Here is a 22,014-nt window from a genome sequence, read left to right as displayed (position 1 = left end):
GTAACCTAGTTCATTCTGTTAATATGATTCGTATATGTACCTGTAAATTAATTAATGAAGATTTTGAAAAGTTTCTTTTTCATGAATTTGTATTTTACGAAAGTTGCAATAAGTCATGCTTGAATGTAAATCCATATCATACTTACAATAGGGAAATGAAGCCATGTTTTATTTCTATCCACAAAATTCTCACAGAATTAAAAAACAATTGGAGGCCTTCTGTAAAGAATGGAAGAAAATACCAGTCGAGTACTGTCAAACGATCATGGAGGGCTATGAGGAGAGATTGCGCCAAGTAATTCACCTGAAAGGCTACAACTGACCATTAAAGTAGACGCACGAACACTTTCTGCCCCTCCTATGTTTGGTTATTTTTTTATAAACAGTTTATTTGTCGTTCAAATTACATAAAAATTTATGTAGATGTGTGTTAGTATAATATTTATAATATAATACACTTTCATTATCCTAATCGTGATACTTTTTGAATTATGAGGGAAAAAACTACTCATGACGCAGGGGTACTAACACTTTCTGTAGTAAAATATGTATGTAAAAACGGCTCGTTTGGGTTGAGAAAATTTTTACATAGAGGAGCAAACAATGTTTCGACCTTCTTCGGTCTTTGTCAGGTTTACAAAACGATGACCGAAGAAAGTCAAAACGTTGTTCGCTCCTCTACGTAAAAAATTCTCATCCCAAACGAGCCGTTTTTACATATATATTTTTCTGTACAAGTGGGTTTTCTCTATATCACTGACTTTCTGTCGCAACTGTATTTACCTACAAACCTGACTGTTCGGCATTTTCAAGAAGAGTTAAATATTGTCAAGAAAAACGGCTGTAACCCCTTTTAATGAAACCATTGATAGGCTGAATTGAAAAAAATAATGAATTGAGTTAAAAAAAAACCTTCTGACCATGCATTGTACACTGACCTTCATCTAGAAAAAAGCTGAATGCAAAGAAACCTGGTAAAACCTCATCTCGCTGAAAGTACCGAATCATTAGAACATCAGTTTCAAAATAAACGATACAGGCTCGATCCCGGGTAATCACCAGCATTGTAAGTTTATAAAGTTGCCACTGACCCACCACAAGATTTGTTTGTAGAATGTTCCCTTATTTAAAAACACACGCACACAAAAGATAGAATTATTCACTTTGTATAGACCAGATGACATGAAACAACTAAATAAATAAACAAAAATGCCAAATATACCTTGACACGACAGTAACAAAGACAAGTGCACTGCCGTCTAACGTTAATAAACTTTAATTTGTCTTCATATAAGTCATCGGGTTTAGTTTCTCAGATCAGAAATGGAAACTTGAAACACGCGCATTATGATAAGCCAACAGTTCATTAACTCATCTTTTGCTTAGCGATGCTAATAATTATTTCATGTGTTTGTTCATAGATGACACTGTATAACGTATTTCAAAATATGGATTGTATTCGGAATAGATAAATATATTTAGTTTTTCATAAGAAGGGTGAAACGTTTCTTCTCTCTAATTGCAACAAATTATTTTAAACATGTTTGTTCATAGATGACACTGTATAACAGGTATTTGTGACTGTATACTGTAAAATCCAAAGAAAATATCGATTTTAATCTCATCGAAAATAAACTAAAGACAATCCAATTAATATTTAGAATAAAAATAAATTACTGAGTATGTCTATTATAGTGAGTTGGGAATGTGGTTATAAAGAACTCGTAAATTTAACACTTTAATTATCAACAGAATGGTATATAGGGAATAAACACGAAATCATAATTCAGGGTAAGTGATGCTATAACAAAAATGTTATCTTAAACAAATTTGAGATCATTTTGATGAGGGCCAGACGGTCAAGGCACTCGATCCACATTCTGAGGGTCGCGAGTTCGAATCCCCGTCACACCAAACATTGTCCCATTTTAACTCTGAGGGCGTTATAATGTATCCTTCAATTCCGCTATTCGTTGCTAAAAGAGTAGCCTAAAAGTTGGCGGTTGGTGGTGATGACTAACTGCCTTTCCTCTAGTCTTACACTGCTAAATTAGGGACGGCTAGCACAGATAGCCCTCGAGTAGCTTTGTGCGAAATTCCAAAACAATTCATTGAGTTGAAATGTGTTCTATCGTTGGGCAGATTTTGCGTAATACAGGAAGTTTTCAGATTCTATAGTAGCCAAAACTTTCATGACATTTCTAGAATTCACCAATCACTATTCATATATAAAGAAGAGAAAACAACCTTTTAAGGACAAAAATTAAAATATTAAAAGATAGAGTTATAATTCACAGTAATTGATTAGTTGTTATCGTACTTTTAGTCTTCATAAATTTTGGTGGTAAAGTAAGGAAACAAGTGTCAAAAGTCACTTGTTGCTTTGTTGTTCTAGTACAAGTAACCACCTGTTCCTTTATTATTCCAATCACTCTGGACTTCAGTAAAGAGAGGGTTCAGTAAGAAAAACACTTGGTGTTCTTTATCTTACCGTGAGAGGGGGAGGGTCGAAATATCTAGTTTCATTTTTCGATCTCAGTTCAGGCTTAGTTGTTGGACCTGTTTTAATGTTGACTACTGTCTTGGCTTTTCTCCAGTCACAAACATGTCAGTGCAGATTTATTAGCTAATCTTACTGGTTTGGGGTACTTACCTTATTGTATTTATTTGTTCTTGGAACGTGTTTTCAACTAACCAATTGAAATTTCCAGAGGATCAAATTGTTCTATAAAACTTTTCCTTGTGATTGAAAGATTAGTCAGTGTATTTGAACTTTTGATACTTTTAAATGCAAATGAGCTTACAATAAAAAGTAAAGGAGCTACGTAACGTTGGTAAAATGGGAGTAGGTGTGAAGGGGGAAATCGCACCGTCTTGCATCCATATATGTACAAAACATATCTTTGTGATGTAAAAACAGTCTCTGGTACAACCAAACAGCACCATTTTAAACATTCTGAAGAAACATGTCTCTGCTAGTGCTGTATTGCTTTGGCATTTCTTTCCTTTTCTGGTGCTCTAGTTTTCGAAATAAGGAATAATACATTTTATTTATAACTTCTCCATAGTCGGTTCCAAGTCCAGTTGAGAAAAGATGGTGTTTGTCATCAAGGCTGGCAACTTGGACACAAAAGCATTATAAAACAAATATGGATAAGAATCACGTGGTATGTCAGAGAGTTAGGATATCCCCCTCTAGTCGATGCTGCCCCCAGGCGGGTGTGAGAAAAAACGGATACCTCTGAACCGAAAGTGGTTAAAGAAGAGATCTGGAAACTAAGGATAGTAACATGGAATGTCGACAGAATGACTGGGAGAAGCAGAGAACCAACAGATGTACTAGAAAGAAGAAAGGTAAAGATTACGTGTATTAAAGACATGAAGTGGAAAGAACAGAGTACAAAAAAAAACATAAGTGAAAGCTAAGAGCTGTTATACTCGGGATGATCAAAAGGTAAGAGCAATGTTGGAATTGAATTAGATAATAATTTAAGATGGAAGTGGTCGAGTAGATAAAACGTTGGATCGATTCATGTGCGTGAAGGTGGCAACCGAGGATGGGTTGAAGAACTTAGTGTCTGGTTATGGTCTGCAGATAAAATGCTCCGTCGAGAAGTTGAAGAAAAACTAGAGGATATAATTGTAGGGATGCCAGAAAGTGGAATGTTGATGGTGGGAGCATATTTGGGTAAGAAAAAAAAGTGGAACACACGAGAAGAGAATATATGGAATAAAAAACATGTAAGGAGAGATATGACTAAAAATGACAGGAAGTGAAATGTGTTCCTGACAAATACCGGATTCCGAATGAGAGTGATACCTTATCACTTACATAAGGTACCAGTACCAGACTCAGATTGGTTACATCATAGTCCGAATGGAGAACAGAAAAATACGTTGAATGTTAACTGATACCAGGAGTACCAGTATTCTACCAACATCGAATGCACATAATGAAGAGTATAAATTAGGAAAAGAGGGAAGAAGTCGAGAATATTAAGGTGTGGAAGGAGTAATGAAGAAATATACAGAAAGAGTTGAAAACAAACAGACCTGAACAGCGGGATGTATGGTGGTGGAACGAAAATGAACAGCAAACTATCAAGTTGAAGAAAAGCCTTCAAGGAACAGAAGATGAGGAATGATGTCTGTTCAAGAATGGCGTACAAAAAGTAAAATGGAGGGAAGAGACCGGTGGTAATGGCGAAGAATGAGATAATTAAAAGTTTGTATGACAACATGGATATCAAAATGGGAAGGAAATTATAATGGATATAACTTTATATTTTTAATTTAATACTTACGCTTTTTTCAGTATAGTTTTCTTTTTTGCATGTGACGTATATTGATGGGTGTGGATCGCGCAAATCCTGGATATTCTTTAATTTTTTATAATATTCTTTAGAATAAGCATCAACGATATTTGTTTCATGAAAACACTAGCTCATTTTGAAACATTCAAGAATCTCGTGTTAATCGTATAATAGCAGCTAACCGAGAGATAGTAGAAGATTATTATGAGTCAGCTACAGTCAGTATACAATAAGCCTCGGAAGCTGTAATTGTGATTAACGCTTATTAACTGGAAAACTACAGAAGCTGACCAGGAACGTTTACAGATTTCAAACCTTAGAAACTGTTTAACTTCAGTAAATTTCGCACGTTAGAATTTCTAAAAGAACGTTAAATATTGTCACTGATGAAACTTACGTGTGCTTCAAACTTCAAATCCCCGTCGCATCAAACATGCTCGCCCTTTCAGCTGTGGGGACGTTATGACGTGGCCCTCAGTCCCACTATTTATTGGCGAAAAAGTAGTCCAAGAGTTGACGATGGGTGGTGATGACTATTTGCCTTCCTTTAATGTCTTACACTGCTAAATTAGGGACGGTTAGTGCAGATATCCCTGGTGTAGCTATGTGGAAAATTAAAACAAAACCAACAAGTTTCAAGCTCAGCTTGCCGTCAAGAGAAGTGTACAGGTGTATCAACAAAGAGTTGATTCGTTCTCTATGATTCAGTTCTAGACCAGATATAAAACTCAGTATTCTTTATAAGTCTGTAAAACTCTTGTATGTAAATCATCATTTGTAACTACTATTAATAATAACCGTGTAGTTTTGTGCGAAATTCAAAAAACAAACATCATAATTTTGAAGAAATAACCAACGGACAGTACAATGTAATTATGTACGTGAAATCATGGTATATCAAAGCAAAAAGAACAAACAAAACAAAACAAAAAACAACTTCGTCTGAAGGTGTTAACATAAACGTTTATATTTTGTTTACCATATATGGATTACCAATAATATGTTTTCATTTTCGAAAGTTAACTATTTTTCGAATTTTGAAAACTGAATTATTTTCAGCACCCATTAAGAATGTTCAAACTTTATGAATTTCAGTTTTGATTAAACTAAACACTTTCCGTGCTTTAATTGATTTTGTGGAGAAGGTGAAATTTGAAACATGTGGACTTTTCATTAATTACTTTCATACTATTTAATAGAAGTTAATTTTTGTTATAGAGAGTTAAACAAAATAGGGAGAACTTAGAAAAATATATAATTAATGTTTGCTGGTTTTTTTTTTAAGAATTTTCCAGAAAGTGCGAAGATACAATTTAATTTCATTGAACTAAAGGGTGTTCGCTTCATTAGGTTAGCGATATCAATCAGCCAAAATCATAACTATAATTATGTGAAAATAAAAATAGAGGATCCAATTACTTTCTATGTGGGGGTCACTCTTTTGTAGTTACGCTAAGGTTATCTGTGGTGATAATAGTTTAGTCTTAGTCGCTCATTTAATGTTATAAACTACTTGTTAGAACGCATTTAGGAACATTACTTGTTTCAATACTTAGAAGTGAATCAGCCCCTGGTGGCTCAGCAGAAAGTCTGAGGTATTATGAAGTTTAAAACTTTGTTCGGAAACACAAATAGCTTTGTGGATAATAACAAATGAATAAGTCAGATATAACAGTTATTATTTAGATTTTCGTATTCACTGAGCTTCATGAGCTTCCTGCAGTTGTTATATTTGATATTTCATTTATCATGATAATGTAGGAAAATTTTAAATTTCGATAAACCACAATAATTATTGAATGATAAACTTATGACAATCGGTTCTACTTAAATGGGAGATTGCGTGAAAAATGAATTTGTAATAATAGATCAGTGGTTCTTAACCTTTTTCAGTGTTTGCACCCCTTTCAAATCAGTAATCATTTCTCGCACCCCTTGGAAACTTAAATATAAAAAAAGCTAAAAATACAAAGTTGATGTAATCAAAAATTTTTTTTAATCTTCATACATACAGCATACCTTTTTTCAAGACAAAAATTCAGGGTACATAATGAAAAATTAATTTCAATTTTGTTAATGATGTTTTTATTTAGCCTGTAATGCACAGTAAACTTAATGACTTCGTTGCTGCTGTTTTTTCTCTATGATGGCATCAAATCTTGGCGTCTTTGTACTGAGTGCCACTCGCACGTCATGTTCAGAATTCAGCCGATTTCTGCATTTTGTTTGGATGTGAAGTAGACAAGAAAATCCTTGTTCACACAAGTAAGTAGTTGCAAATGGTACCAGCACTTCAAGAGCTTTCTTCGCTAATGCAGGGTATGCTTCCAGCTGAGAAGCCCAGAAGTGTTCCAGCTGACTATTGGTGAACTCCATTTGGATTTCACGATTGTGTCTAAGGTCGATGAGATATTCCTTAATGCCGCTGACATCTTCCAAATTCTGCATGAAATTATTCAGGATCCAGTTGTCATAGGTTTGCAGCTCTCCACACGAGAAGTAACCCTCAAATGAAGTACGCAGCATCTGCATATGTTCAACAACTTTGCAACAAAGTCTGGATGCAGGGTAGAATTTTCTGTGACTGTCTCTTCCAGGCAGGGAAATTTGCCAAATTCCCCATCTTCACACGCTTTATCCACAAGACAAGTTTTTCTTTGAATGCAGCCAATTTCGCGCTTGCAGTCACAATGTTGAGTCCCCTTCCTTGCAGAGAAAGATTGAGTTCATTGAGAGCTAAAAACACATCAGCCAAATAGGCAAGCATCTGAACAAAACTAGGTTCTTTGAAATATATAGCCAGTTCTTGTACCCTTTCACGGAGAAACTGATGAATTTCTCCTCTCAGTTCAAACACACGAAACAGCACACGACCACGTGACAACCACCTCACTTCAGTGTGGTACAAAAGAACAGTGTGTTCCTGACCCATTTCCTCACAAAGTGACTGAAACAATCGATGATTCAAAGCTCGGCTGCGAATAAAGTTTACAACCTTGACACAAATATCCAGAGTTTTCTTGAGATCTGGGGGCAATGTCTTTGCTGCAAGAGAGTGACGATGAAGAAAGCAGTGAGTGATTTTCAGATTAGGAACTTCTTTCCTCATTAATGCAGCAAACCCAGAACGATTGCCCAACATTGCTGGTGCACCATCTGTACATATTGAACCAATTTTGTCAACGTGAAGTTCGTTTCTTGAGAAAAATTCTTGTATTTTATTAAGCACGTCTATAGCTTGTGCAGTTGTTTTTAAGGACTGACAGAAAAGGAAACTTTCTTCCACTTTTTTCTCCTTCACGTAACGAACTACTGCCAATAGCTGACAACAGTTGGATACATCTGTTGATTCATCCACTTGTAGGCTAATCTTAACTGGACTAGCCTTGATGTCAGCTACAACTTGTTCCAGGATGTCAACACTCATGTCGATGATTCGGTTATGGATTACATCATTTGACAAAGACACTTGTTGGAGTTTCTTCTCAGCTTCCTTGCCGAGAACAATCTTTGCCATTTCAAGGGCACATGGCTTGATCAGTTCCTCACCAATTGTATGGGGTTTCTTTGATTTAGCAATCTGGTATGCAACTTCATAAGAAGCACGCAGTAAAGGTCTCTCTGTTGGCGAAAATCCATAAGTCGGCAATGTTCCAACCTGATCAAACCTAGCTCTTTTGACCCTTAATGTCACAATGTCATTTCCTGCATCCCTGCCACCATGTTTGTTCATGAAATGTTCATCAAGCTTTGATGGCTTCAAGTTCGCATTGGAGAAGAGTGTGCTGCACAGGATACACTGTGGACGTTGTGTCCCATCCTTCTCTGTAGTACAGGTGAAACCAAACTTGACATATTCGTCATTCCACTTTCGTTTCTTCGACATACTGCAGACAAATCTGGAAAAGAAACACATTCATGTGTAGGTGTTTTCTTTTTTTTTTATGAATTATCTCTAAAATATGTGATGGAGAGACTGAAATACCTGGTTTAATCAGTAGATTTGTAGGCATGACAATACATTCTATGAAAATATTGTAACGGCTACACTGCTACAGTGATGATGTATGTTATGTAAACAACCCATCGCTCATTTAAATAAATGTGTAGAAAGCAAAATCTGAAATAATACATAACCAATCTTCCACCCTGCTGTTATGCATCAGAAAAAACAACAACATTGAAACAGGGAGACCATAACTCACGTGTTGATGGCACGGATGGGTGGTGTGGACTGAGACGTGATGATAACCTCCCTCTCTCTCCGTGTTGCGCACGTGTCCTGTACGCGTCCCTTCCTCGTCTATCCAAATGACATACCCGTTTGTTTACCCTGTATTGGAATCTGATGCAACTTTACCACTTCATTAGGAAATCAGGTTTAGGTTTAACCTTATCTCGGAACACTGCTGAAGCAAAAATGTTTCTTCTTAGGAGAAATATAAAGCATACTCTTATGTAAAAATATAGATTTGCTTTAATTATTCATGGGCATCCTCGCACCCCTTGGGAATCATCTTCGCACCCCCTAGGGGTGCGGGCACCCCCTGGTTAAGAACCCCTGTAATAGATGAACCTCTGCAACACAGCCGAGTGATTATAGGTGGAACTCTGTAATTTAGGTTAGTGATTTTATGGTAGCAAATTCTGTACTGTATACAATGGCTTTAAGAACCTTTTGAATCAACCAATAAAATATATATTTTGTGTAACTAGCAAAATTGCTCATTATAATAGAGGATATGGCCAATTAAAAATGCATTAGGCCTGCATGTAACAATTTTTCTTTCAATTTCACTTATGGTGAAAAAGAAATGTTTAACATATATATAAAAATATCTGCCACTACAGTTTAAATCAAATAATAAAGAACTTAATAATAAAAATAATTATTGCAATTGTCCTAACTCTTTAGAAAGCTATCATTTTTTAAAACATAAATGTCTTTTAATATTGCTCATACAGTCTCTGTTCATAAGCTTAACTTGATTCTAGATAAAATCAGCCATAGTGATATGAAAAAATGGGATAACAAATTAAAGTGTTAAAAATGAAAAGATGTTTTGTGTAAAAAAACTGGTGTCCAACTGCATCTCTGAAAAAAATGTCTACAGAATTGCTGTATTTGTTTCTTGAAGTGTTTTTTTTTGTGCCTAGAAAGTTTTCTGTTGATGATTCAATATATAGATAAATTTCACCATACCAAAATTAAAAAGAACAAGAAAAAAGTGAGGAAGAACAGAATAATTACATAATGAAGTCATGAGAATAATATATGCACAAGTAAATTTCAAAATGATGCATTTCAGTTATTACCTACAGTAGTTCTCAAAGTTTGTACTCAATTACTTTTAGGTATACTAATGGAGCTGTGATTAAACTTTTATTTAACTTTACTTTCATTAAATAAGTACCAAGTACATCATTTGTACCAAATATAAGCAGAAACAGTTCTGTTACTGTTGTTAACTTTTAATTACACTTCAGTAAAAAATATGAAGGCACAAACTTCTAAAGCTAGTGTTGAAAAGTTTGAGAGATATGGCTTATGAAGACATAATGCTAGAAATTGGGCTACAAACTGTTGAATATGAAATTTCACAAAAGGTATAAGCTTTTAATACAAGTTACAAATCCATGCTAAATAAAATACAAATTTTTAAATCAAGACAATTATCTTCACAGATAATTAGTTGGTTTACTAATTCCTTGGAATGTAATACAGCTTTAAATTTAACTTCTTCACAAACATATAACATTGCAAACTAAATTACTGTACATTGCAACTTAAAACTAATTATGAATGAAACTTGCTTTATTAACAGGTTATTACAAAAAAATTATAATTTTGTTCACATATTATAACGAAAAATTTATAGGTCAGGATCAGGGATAAGTAGTTGTATTTTTAAAAAGTATATTGAATATAGATGTCTGTTTGATCGCTTGTTTGTTTTTGAATTTCGCGCAAAGCTACTCGAAGGTTATCTGTACTAGCTGTCTTTAATTTAGCAGTATAAGATTAGGAGAAAGGCAGCTAGTCATCACCACCCACTGCCAACTCTTGCTCTACTCTTACCAACGAATAGTGGGTTTCACCCTCACATTATGAGTCAAAGACCTTAACCCACCTGACCATGCCGGCTTAAGTCTATTTGAAATAAACGCCAAATAATACCAGGGAGTTATAAGATCTTAATATTACACTCTATCATATGCATATTAAGTTAGCATTTAAGTCTATTTAAAATAAATACAAAATAACAGTGTTCAATTAAGGTCTGAAAAAGTTATTTATAAAGTATTTTAAATAATATTTAAATATCATTGCAAATAATATGCATAGTTCCTGTTATTTAGATTCCATACAGTTGAAATAAAATATATATTTTATTTCTACCTATGAAATGAAAAATTATTTAAGAAATCAGAGAATCACTACCTTCTTCTATTTACTTAAATAACATAAAGGACGATAGCATTTACTGCCATCATTGGTCTTGAAAACTAACTATCTTGAGAGCTTTTGAGAGTTTTTATACTTTTAAATTTTGATAATAGATGTACAAAAAAAATTGTTATGAAGTTATTTATTAAGCTTTCTAAACAAAATATTTGTGTTTTGTTTTGTCAACGGTCTTCAGTTTAATTATAGAAGAACTGTATTTCTTTTTATACCTTTTTTCTAAAATAATACTGAGGTAACTTATATCTTTTCAAGACACACATACTTGTAATAGGAAAATTCTGTGGTGCTAAACCTATATATTTATAGTGTGCAAAGTAAATTCTGACAAGAAAAACTTTCTTTATATTAATTACATGCCATCTAGGTCCAGCACAGCCAGGTAATTAAGACACTCGAGTTGTAATCTGAGGGTCCTACCAAACATATTCACCCTTACAGCAGTGGGGGGAGTTATACAGTGACAGACAATCCCACTATTCGTTGGTAAAAGAGTAGCCCAAGAGTTGGCAGTGGGTGGAGATGGATAGCTGCCTTCTCTCTAGTCTGACACTGCTAAATTAGGGACGGCTAGCACGGATAGCACTCATTTAGCTTTGCACAAAAATCCAAAACTCACGTCATCTAGCGATGGTAATAATAACGTGTAAGAAAGAGTGAAAATGTGTTCTATTTGGTCATGAATTTTCATGCTTATGTTAAGTTCTTTAAATTATGAAAGCTATAAAATACAAGTACAAAGAAAACGAAGAACCTGAAAAAATATTTTTTGGGGAATTTCAAAAAACATAAAATTATGTGTTCCTTTTGAACAAAGTAGTTGACTTATTGCTGCAGGTTATGATTATACCCACTGAAGATGATACTGAACAAAATAGTTGATTAACCATTGTAACTAATGATCTTTCTCAAGATTCCTCCCTTCTGAATAAAATAGTTAAATTTCCACTCAAAATGGTGATCTATATCCAGACTAGTTATTTATTCTTCTCCAGTTTCATTACTTTTGAACAGAACAGTTGATTTACAACTGTAGGTAGTGAAATATCTCACATATGTAGCTGGTAAACAATCTATTTATCTTACTACTGCAAGTACTGAGCTTTCTTTAGATTCATTACACTGAATAAAACATTTCATATACCACGGGAAATAGCAATCAGTCCCTAGAATTATTCCAACTAAGCAAAACAGCTGACTTACTTTAGCAGGAAGTGATCTCTCCAGAGTTGTTGCTACTAAACAAAATAGTTGATTTACCTCTGAAAATAGTGATTTCTCCCTGGACTCTTCCATTCTGAACAAAATGTTTCATATACCACAACAGGTCATTATCTTTTTCACTCTAAGATTCATAGAGAACAAAAACTTTCACCTACCACTTCTTGTAGCAAACAGTCTAATGACTTTTTTTACACAACAAAATAGTTCACTTACTAAAGCAAGTAGTGATTTGTCTCTAGAAAATTGTTCATTTAACACTGCAGGTAGTGATTCAAGACTTCTCGTTCTCAACCACATGCTCATCCCGCGAGTACAGTGATAAGTCTACGGATTTACAACACTAAAATCAGCAGTTCGATTCCCCTCGGTGGGCTCAGCAGATAGCTTTGCTGTACGAAAAATACAAACACACACACTCAACCATATACTTGATTTTCCACTGAAGGTAGTGATCTGTCTCCAGTCTTGTTTCAATGATATAAATAGTTGGCTTACCATTTCCAGTACTGAGCTTTCTTTGGATTTGTTTCTGCTGAAGAAATTATGTATTTGCCATTGAAAATAGTAACCTGTCTTTAAAATTATTCTATCTTAGCAAATCAGTTGATTTACTGTAGGAGGTGGTGATTTCTCTCCAGACTTATTTCTTCTGTGGCCTGGCATGGCCTAGCACGTTAAGGCGTGCGCTTCGTAATCTGAGGGTCACGGGTTCGCACCCCAGATCTTGCCAAAACATGCTCGCCCTCCCAGCCGTGGGGGCGTTATAATGTGACGGTCAATCCCACTATTCGTTGGTAAAAGAGTAGCCCAAGAGTTGGTGGTGGGTGGTGATGACTAGCTGCCTTCCCTCTAGTCTTACACTGCTAAATTAGGGACGGCTAGCACAGATAGCCCTCGAGTAGCTTTGTGCGAAATTCCAAAACAAACAAACAAAATTTCTTCTGAACAAAATAGTTTATTTTCCATTGGAACTACCGATCATTCTCAAAACTATTCTTTCTAAACATAATAGTTGTATTTCCACTTGAAGTGATGATCTACCTCCAGACTTGTTATTTATTTTTTTACAGTTCCATTACTTCTGAAAAACTAGTTGACTTAGTACTGCAGGTAGGGATTTATCTCCAGGTTTGTTCCTTCTGAAAAAAAATAAACTAGTTGACTTAACACTGCAGGTAATGATTTTTCTTTAGACTCGTTACTTCTAAACCAAAATAACTGACCTATTGCTGCAGGAAGTTATCTATCTCCACCACTGTTACTTTTGAACAAAGTAGTTGAATTTCCACTTCAAGTAATGATCTATCTCCAATCTCGTTGCTTCTTCACAAATAGTTTACTTACCACTCTAGATAGACATCTGTCTCTAGGCTCGTTTCTTCTCAACAAAACTATTGACACTCTACTGTAAGTAATAATCTATTTCCAGCATTCTTGGTAATGCACAAAATGACTGACTTTCAACTGAAATTAATGTGACTCGTTGCTACTGAACAAAATAATTGACTTGCCACTTAAAGTAATGATCAGTATCTAGGTTCATTCCTAGTGAACAAAATTGTTAACTTATCACAACAGGTAGTGATCTCTCTCTGCATTCCTTCCTAAAGAAGAGAATATTTCACTTCCCATTAAATAAGTGATCTATCTGCAGTATCTTTGGCAATGAATGACAAAGTTTACTTACCACTGCAAGTTGTGATCTGTCTCTAGGTTTTTTCCTACTGAACAAAACAGAAGATTTACTACTGGAAATAGTGATCTTTCAACAGACTTGTTACTTCTGAACAACATTGTTGATTTACCTCTGCAGATAGTGAATTGACTCCAGATGTGTTCCTTTTGAATAAAATAGCTGACTTACTGCTGCAGGTAGTAATCTATCTCCACTGTCGTTCCCACTGAACAAAATAGTTAATTTATCAATGAAGCTAATGATGTGTCTCAAGACTCATTTCTTCTGCACAGAATTATTGAACTTTATCTCGAAGAAAATATTTTACTTACCATTGCAAGTATTGATCTTTCTCTGGTTTTCTTCCCACTGAAAAAAAATATTTTACTTACCAGTGCAAATAATGATCTGTCTTCAATATTGTTCCAACATAACAAAACAGTTGACTTACCATGGCAGGAAGTGATTTCTCTCCAGTTTTGCTACTGAACAAAATAGTTGACTTACAACTGAAAATAATGATCTGTCTCGAGATTCTTCTTGTATGAACAAAATATTTCATATACCACAGCAAGCAGTAATCGTTTTCATTCTCATTCATACTGAAACAAATATTTAAGTTACTGCTTTAAATACTGACCCCTGTCCAGTTGGCTTACCATTGAAGGTAGTGATTTGTTAGAATACTTCATTCAGAACAAATTAGTTTACTGTTTATTACATGTAATGATCTGTTTCGATACTTGTTACTATTGGACAAAATAGATAACTTACCAGAGAAGGTAGTTACTTGTCTCCAGACTCGTTTCTTTTCACCAAATTTATCTTGACACTGTTAGTGATATTTCTCCACGTTTGTTGAAGAAAATGTTTCTCTTTCCACTGCAGCATCTTTCCAACTGAACAAAACACTATACTTAGCACTATTAGTCTGTGTTCACAATACAGTTCCACTAAGCAGTCTTATACACACAAATGCATAATCCTAATTTTACATGCAAAACTTTTAAAATAGAGCTACGTTTGTATCTATGACTCAGTTAGTCTAGCACTGTTTCGACTTTTAACTTTTTTATTTATGGCGTTCGGAGGGGAGAGGTACTCAGGGCTAGGTCCATCACGTATTAAGTAACTCCAGCATGCTCACCAGTTCATTTGTATTAATTAATATTTGTCTTATAATATTGAAGCGAGTTATCCGGGAATCTGTTTAAAAGAATTGGCATGTTTGAATAGTTGTGTAGAAACACCAAGTTTGATGATCGTGGGACTGTATATGCTTTCGTTAAAATACAATGTTGTATTTGCTGTAGTTTGTTGATGTGTGTTTTTGATACATTTATCCATGCTACACAAACATATTCTATGACTGGTGTTATGTATGTTCTGTAAAGTTTTAATATGTTTACTATTGAATCTTCTTTTTATCATCCAAATTCCGAAGGTAACTCGCCAAATTCTGGTTTTTATGTTATTAATGTGTGGTATCCAGTTTAATTTTGAATCAAAGTAACCCCGATGAATTTTTCTGATATTTTTACCTGTAAGAGAGTCACATCTCGATATAACTGTAATATTAATTTGTTTTCTTTTTGTACGATTTTGTAAATAATATGACTTGTATTTTGTGCGCATTTATTTTAATTCTTCACTTACTGCAGTTAAAATTCTATATTGTTTAGTAGTGGCTATTTGTTGCTGTTATTGGTTTTTCGGCACTCTTCCAGACTGCAACATCACCTGTGAATTGTAAGAGAAAAGTGTGATTTGGGTCTTTGAGACGCTTGTCACTGACACGCCCCCTATAAAAACGCTCCTAGTAAAACAACTCCAACTGATATTGTATCTTTGTTAATCTAAAGATGACCTAAGAAGGTCGAAACGTTGTTCTCTGTTTTATTAGTAAAAGTATTAATTCTCACACCAGCCGTCCTGAGATACATTTTTACTTCAAGTGGGTTACTCGTCATCACGAATTACTCCTACTGATATTGCCGTCTGGTAACAGTTTGTGAAACCATGACACACGTGACCTCCTAGACTCCCTGATGTATTAGGCCACATGAACGCATTAACAGTTTCGACAAATTAACGACGTAGATGGTTTGAGAAAAGTGGTTTTACTTCTTTACCTAATAAACAAGGATATATTTGACTTGGTATAGACGTCAGGCAGAATGGTATTAAAGGATAAAAAGAAAAGGTACTTTATAAAATTTCATATCAGTCTATGTTTATATATACATATATTTGAGCATTACATAAAAGTTGGATACAGGAGGTTTGTACCTACTTCTTAACTTTCAAAATTTAAGGACAGTAAATGTTAAACTAAATTTCAATATTACCAAATCTGTAGTAGACGAAGGCAGAAATAACTTAATTTTTTCATCCGTAAATAAACCGAACATGACATAATATCAACAGGTAATAAAAAAGGCAACTAAAGATATAACATGTTAATAAAGTTCAGAACTGGGATTATTTTGGTGAAATTAAAATATAATATTAATTAAACTTTAACCTTCGAGATGAACTCATGAGTGTTACCGGAGTTGTTTGTTTATTACATTTGTTTATCAAATAGTTCGCTTTTTAAATTATAGATATTTTAAATGTTTTGAAACAATGACGTGTTTTCTTAGCGTTTTCAAATTTCCCTTTATTAGTTTTAACCATTCAGCTGAAGAAAAAAGGAAAGCTTGAACAATAAAGTTAGTATAATAGTTGTGGTGGTTAAAGCGCAGATAACCCATTGAACACACACAAAAGGTTTACTTTTGTTTGTTTGTTTTTGAATTTCGCACATAGCTACTCGAGGGCTATCTGTGCTAGCCGTCCCTAATTTAGCAGTGTAAGACTAGAGGGAAGGCAGCTAGTTATCACCACCCACCGCCAACTCTTGGGCTACTCTTTTACCAACGAATAGTGGGATTTACCGTAACATTTATAACATTATAAAGTGTTTTTGAATTCCGCGCAAAACTACACGAGGGCTATCTGCGCTAGCCATCCCTAATTTAGCAGTGTAAGACTAGAGGGAAGGCAGCTAGTCATCACCACCCACAGCTGACTCTTGGGCTACTCTTTTATCAACGAATAGTGGGATTGACCGTCACGTCATAACACCCCCACGGCTGAAAGGGCGAGCATGTTTGGTGTGATGGGGATTCGAACCTGCGACCCTCAGATTACGAGTCGAATGTCTTAACACACCTGGCTATGCCGGGTCTTTAATTACCAAAATTTGCGTTTTTCATATAGCAAAGCTACAAAGGGATATCCACTGTACCTACTGAGGGGAAATCGAACCATTAACTTTAGCATTGTAAATCCTTATTTATCATTAATTATGAAAATACATTGAGTTGAAACCTCCTGTGACTTACGATACAATAGATAAAGAGCAAGATAAGCCATCAACTATATTTTTCAGATATTGTTTACACCTTACAGGATTTCCAATTTATGAGCTTTCACGAAGAAAAGTAGTTAATAATTTGTTATGAGCCTGAAGTGTCATATCAGGTCAAAAATTCCCCTAGTGGCCCAGCAACATGTCTGCGTGCTTCCAATGCTAGAAACCGGATTTCGATATCCGTGATGGGCAGAGCATAGATAGCCCATGATGTAGTTTTATGCTAAATTCCAAACAAACAGTGCAAAATATTATTTCTTATGTCAACAATACTTGAACTACGAACCATCTTATACTTTATTTTAGCATGCGTACAACCTAGTGAAAACTACCAATGTCCTGAAGGACTCACACTGAGACATAGCCTGTGTTGTAAGTTGTGCTTTCCTTTAAAGCGTTTATATGTGTGATCAGTATTTGTGAATTTTAATTTTTAAATAAATCGAAAAAGGAAAAACTGTTTTGAACAAACTAAGCAGTAAATTAGTTATTATATACTTCATCCATTATTTTATTTTTAATTGCCAAAGTTAACATTGTTTACATTTCAAGCTTTTTTCTTAGATCCAAGTTAACCAGGAACGGAGGAAGAAACATACGTTCCTTCTTCAAGGAAAAGTAAGTTATGCTACATATAAGATTACGTAAAACGTACCTTTAATGTGAGACAATATGTGTGGAAAGGTTGGTGACAAAATGTCGTGATGGAAAAATATTACTGTGACGATGTTTGTGTTGACACGTGCTGTTCTTTCTTCCCATTAAATTTCTTCAATTCCTTATAAATGAAGGTAAGAAATGTAGTAATGTGTGAAGACCCGATTTCTTGTAATATTCCAGTACATTGTGGACATTATTTTCTATTCTAAATAATAAATCTCTTACCATTTCACCACTCATAGCAACTTAGGTAAAACATGATTCACCAAACCACGTATGCCATTCCCAGTAATTCACTGTTCACAGTTTGAGCTCTTCTGTTGTCTGAAGTAAGTTTCTGGACCAGTGATTGTATGCCATAAGTATTTTCTTCCTCCTAGTATTGTTGTATTATTCAAACCTTGACTATTTTAGAAAAACTGGTTGACTAGAGCAGAGTTTTAGATTTGTTTACAACAAAATGACCGTCCATACACTTTACCTTTGAATTGTTACCGAGTTTTCCAATATATTCTCTTTCATTTGTAGTTCATTCAGACACTAATTACAGATTGCTTTGAATAGTGAAACATATAAACAGTATTCAGTTTACAAATTGCTAGTAAGTCAGTGTCGACAATCATACGTCCTTGGAAGTCTGATAACTCGTTACTTTTGCCTTTTGTCTTGTTAGGAATATATATATATATATGATGTAATGGTGGTCAGTCACGTGACGGATCAAATGATCATCCTGATTTGATATGAAAACACAGTAAGTGTATTTGGTTGTCATAAGATATGATAAGTAAATATCTTTACTTGGATTATCAAGGAAGAAAGTAAATCTGAAGTGATACTTTACACTTCTTTACCCGTACTGTTTTATCCATGTGCATTAAACTTATACGTGTTTGAATAAAGAGAGGAACTTCTTCGATTCCAGTAACTCAGAACGCTGTGGTTATCTTGTTATTTTCACTGTAAGTATACCAAATGAAACGTAGCCTCCTCCAATATTATCATATAACAAAAACAAATTGCACTTAACTAACTTTCTTAACTTGTTTTTTCCATTTCAGCACCATCCATGTTAGAACATCCGATTCCATTGATAACTGCTGCAGTAGGAATACCACTTTTGTTAATTTCTTTAAGGCAAGAACAAAACAGTATTTTTTTATGTTTTGTTGAATAGATCTTAATATAATTTCTATGTTATTAATAGTTGAACCATGTGTGTATATACTTAATAATGAATTTAAAGGGGCTGAGAAATATTAGTTACTTTCTTTTAACTAGAATGATAAATAATCAAAAGGTTACAAACGCTTGCATTAATAAGAAATATATAAGGGAAATTAGCATCATTAGTTTACAATAAAGTGTATTTTAAGTGTGAAGATTCACTTAAAGCTTAAATTGTGGATCACTTTTTACAATACTACAAGTTGTTCTGATGAAAAACATTCCTTGTAAGTATGTTATTGTTCAACCTGTTTTTTATATGTAAATACCATAAGGTACTGTGTGTGTCAGTAGAAATACTTGAAATTGAAACGTGTAAAATATGGGTAACCTAAACTATTACAATTCGAGTACTTGGAAAACACTTGAGATAAATATAAAAGGCATTTTCATTCAAAAAAGTTCTTTAACTAATTAATGATTTCCAGTTTATTTCAATATGATCTTAAAATTGAAATTTATTAGCGAGCATAATAATTATTAAATTATCCCTCTTAAGCTATAACATTTTATTCTGAAACCACCTATTTTATTGTTATATGCTCATATACTTACTGACGTTCCACTGGGAGAGAACGTCCCTGTGGCTGTCGTTGTTAAATATTATTATTTCTAGATTATAATTACATTCCATTTTTAATTAACATAACACTGATGTACAAATAAGAGTCAAATTAAATCATCTATGTTATTTATTAGCGCTTTTCTTTTGTAGTGTCATTATTTGGAAATGCAATTGTTGTGGATGTAAAACAGTAAAATCAGTGAACACAGAAGACCATGCAAATAAAGATGGCAGAAAAAAATTAAATATTCACTTATAGCACAAAAATATGAAGATCAGTCTATTAATAGAAACGAGAGAAGAAAATGTAAAAGTGTAAAAGAGAAGAGGGCAAAAAAAGTTTGGAATTTTCATCTTCCTGAAGTAAGTATTGTGATAACGGGAAATGTCATCACATTTCATACCGAGTGTCTGGGACTTACAATGCTAGAAACCGGCTATCGATAGCCGTGGTGGGTAGAGCACAAATAGACGAACATAACAAGAATGTAATATACCTTCAGTCACATATGTTTACTTACTTTCTGTACATTTTTTGCTGGTGTTCTGCATGAAGTTTAGACACCGTTATAAATATAATGTATTAAGGCTATAAACTTTACACTCTAATCTTCCACCTTATAAGAACGTTTCAATTTAATGGTGCGGTATCGATTTTTAGAAGGAAATTGTAGTCGGTTTAAATGGATACTTGATAACTAGCTTCTCGAGACGTTGTGTGTAGATATATACATATAATACAGGTTTCTTCTTTATCATTGCAGCCATCTCAAAACATTTTCGAAATTATTGTACTCTATTGACTCTGTTTATGAGTCATGTGTTTTCACAGTTATTGCGCTATTGACACAGTTACGGATGAATCTTAACTTGGTATAGGTATACAACAACAACTTTATGCCATGCCGCTTAGCAACAACAATATAACCTGATATTGCTGTTAATCTATGTACTGAAAGTATAAAGTGAAATGTATGAACAACAACAAAATTGTAAAAATTACATATTTTCTACTGTATTAACATTGGGGAAGATATATGAAAGATGCTTCTAATATGGCCATTTTAAAACGGTTCCACTTGGATAGAAGCTGTTTCAAATTATGGTTCTAAGCCCGCTACGGGGAAAGGAAGGCGTTTTATCAGTATTTTATCTCATGGTTTTCATTGATCTAGTCACATATAAGGGAGACAATTCTTCATGTCGTTAGATAACTTTTCATTAATTATGAATTTACGTAAATTCCGTCCAGGAATATACTTGCGCTAGTATATAATAATATTTTCTTCATTACCATTCAAGCCGTCTCCAAACCTTTAATAAATGTTTGTTCTATAGATTTGTACTGCATGACTCTGTTTATGAGTCATTACCTCGTAAAGTTGAGTCGTACTAATTTCATTTAGTAGTAGAGAGACATATATACGTATGATGTATAATATGAGGACTTCCATCCTTCATATACTATACTTGATAATTTAGTATTGTTTTGTTTGTTTTTTGAATTTCGCACAAAGCTACTCGAGGGCTTTCTGTGCTAGCCGTCCCTAATTTAGTAGTGTAAGACTAGAGGGAAGGCTGCTAGTCATCACCACCCCTCGCCAACTCTTGGATTATTCTTTTGCCAACGAATAGTGGGATTGACAAGAACATTATAATGTTCCCATGGCTGAAAGGGCGAGCATTTTCGGTGTGACGGGGATTCGAACCCACGACCTTCGGATTACGAGCCGAGCGCCTTAACCACCTGGCCATGCCGGGACATTTATATTTGCTTATTTTCTTTTGCTGTTTAACAAACCGGCATTAGCCAAATTTTCTTTGCTTGGATAACTGTAGAACTTTGATGTATCTTATCTGATGTTCAAACACCCCTTTCGTCATGCCAAAACTTTAAACAGCAGAAATTATCTAACAAGTTTACATTCATGCTAGCTAGAAACTTTCTAATTAAAAACACTGGACTCATTTACGCACCACATAGAGTTAAAAATGTATTTTATTTTACTTTTTATGAAGCATCATTATTATCGTGTTTGTATTCTTCTTGCGCTTTTGTTCAAATCGATAATGATGAATTTCGCAGCGCCATCTCGATGTTAAACTGCTTCCAAACAAATATTAAAATATTCGAATTTTAAATACAAAGACACCCATAGATAAAGGACATCTGGTGGAGCCCAGTAATAAGACCGAATACTTATAACTCTAAAAGTCTGTATTAATGCTCTTGGTGAGTAGACACAGATAGTCCGTTTTGAAGTTTTCTGATAAAAAAAAACAACAACAAAAACAACGTAGAGTGAAATTCTCGATAATTGCAGCAACTAAATTAAAATATATATCACGCAACTTATCATTCTCAAAAGTATAATTTTTTTATTTCAATTTATTTTTTAGTTTGATTATTTTTGAAATTCTCAAATTTCTAATAACGCTTGTTAGTATTAATTTGCATTTTGTTTT

At 34.2% G+C, this 22,014-nt stretch overlaps 2 protein-coding genes across 3 annotated transcripts in view; both read right to left on the bottom strand.

Annotated features, from left to right (window-relative positions):
• LOC143237577 (uncharacterized) overlaps positions 1-18,398 on the bottom strand; it is a 49,780-nt gene extending 31,382 nt beyond the window's left edge. The window contains exons 1-3 of one of the 2 annotated variants that reach the window (XM_076476998.1): positions 17,982-18,398; positions 14,453-14,577; positions 12,499-13,142 (exon numbers count right to left, since the gene is read on the bottom strand). The gene's annotated coding sequence lies outside the window, so the exon portion shown is untranslated. The remainder of the gene's footprint in view (positions 1-12,498; positions 13,143-14,452; positions 14,578-17,981) is intronic. The other variant, XM_076476999.1, reaches the window with a different exon arrangement.
• Positions 6,850-8,826, bottom strand: LOC143236243 (protein FAM200C-like). Its single transcript, XM_076474521.1, has one exon. The coding sequence runs from the start codon at positions 8,227-8,229 to the stop codon at positions 6,850-6,852; it is 1,380 nt and encodes a 459-aa protein (XP_076330636.1). The 5' UTR covers positions 8,230-8,826.
• Positions 18,399-22,014: the final 3,616 nt, after the last annotated feature.

Source organism: Tachypleus tridentatus, chromosome 13 (genome assembly GCF_004210375.1).
Source record: "Tachypleus tridentatus isolate NWPU-2018 chromosome 13, ASM421037v1, whole genome shotgun sequence".
Taxonomy (NCBI): Eukaryota; Metazoa; Arthropoda; class Merostomata; order Xiphosura; family Limulidae; genus Tachypleus; species Tachypleus tridentatus.
The sequence above is the reverse complement of the archived record's forward strand: the minus strand, read 5'-3'. Positions and strand labels throughout refer to the sequence as shown.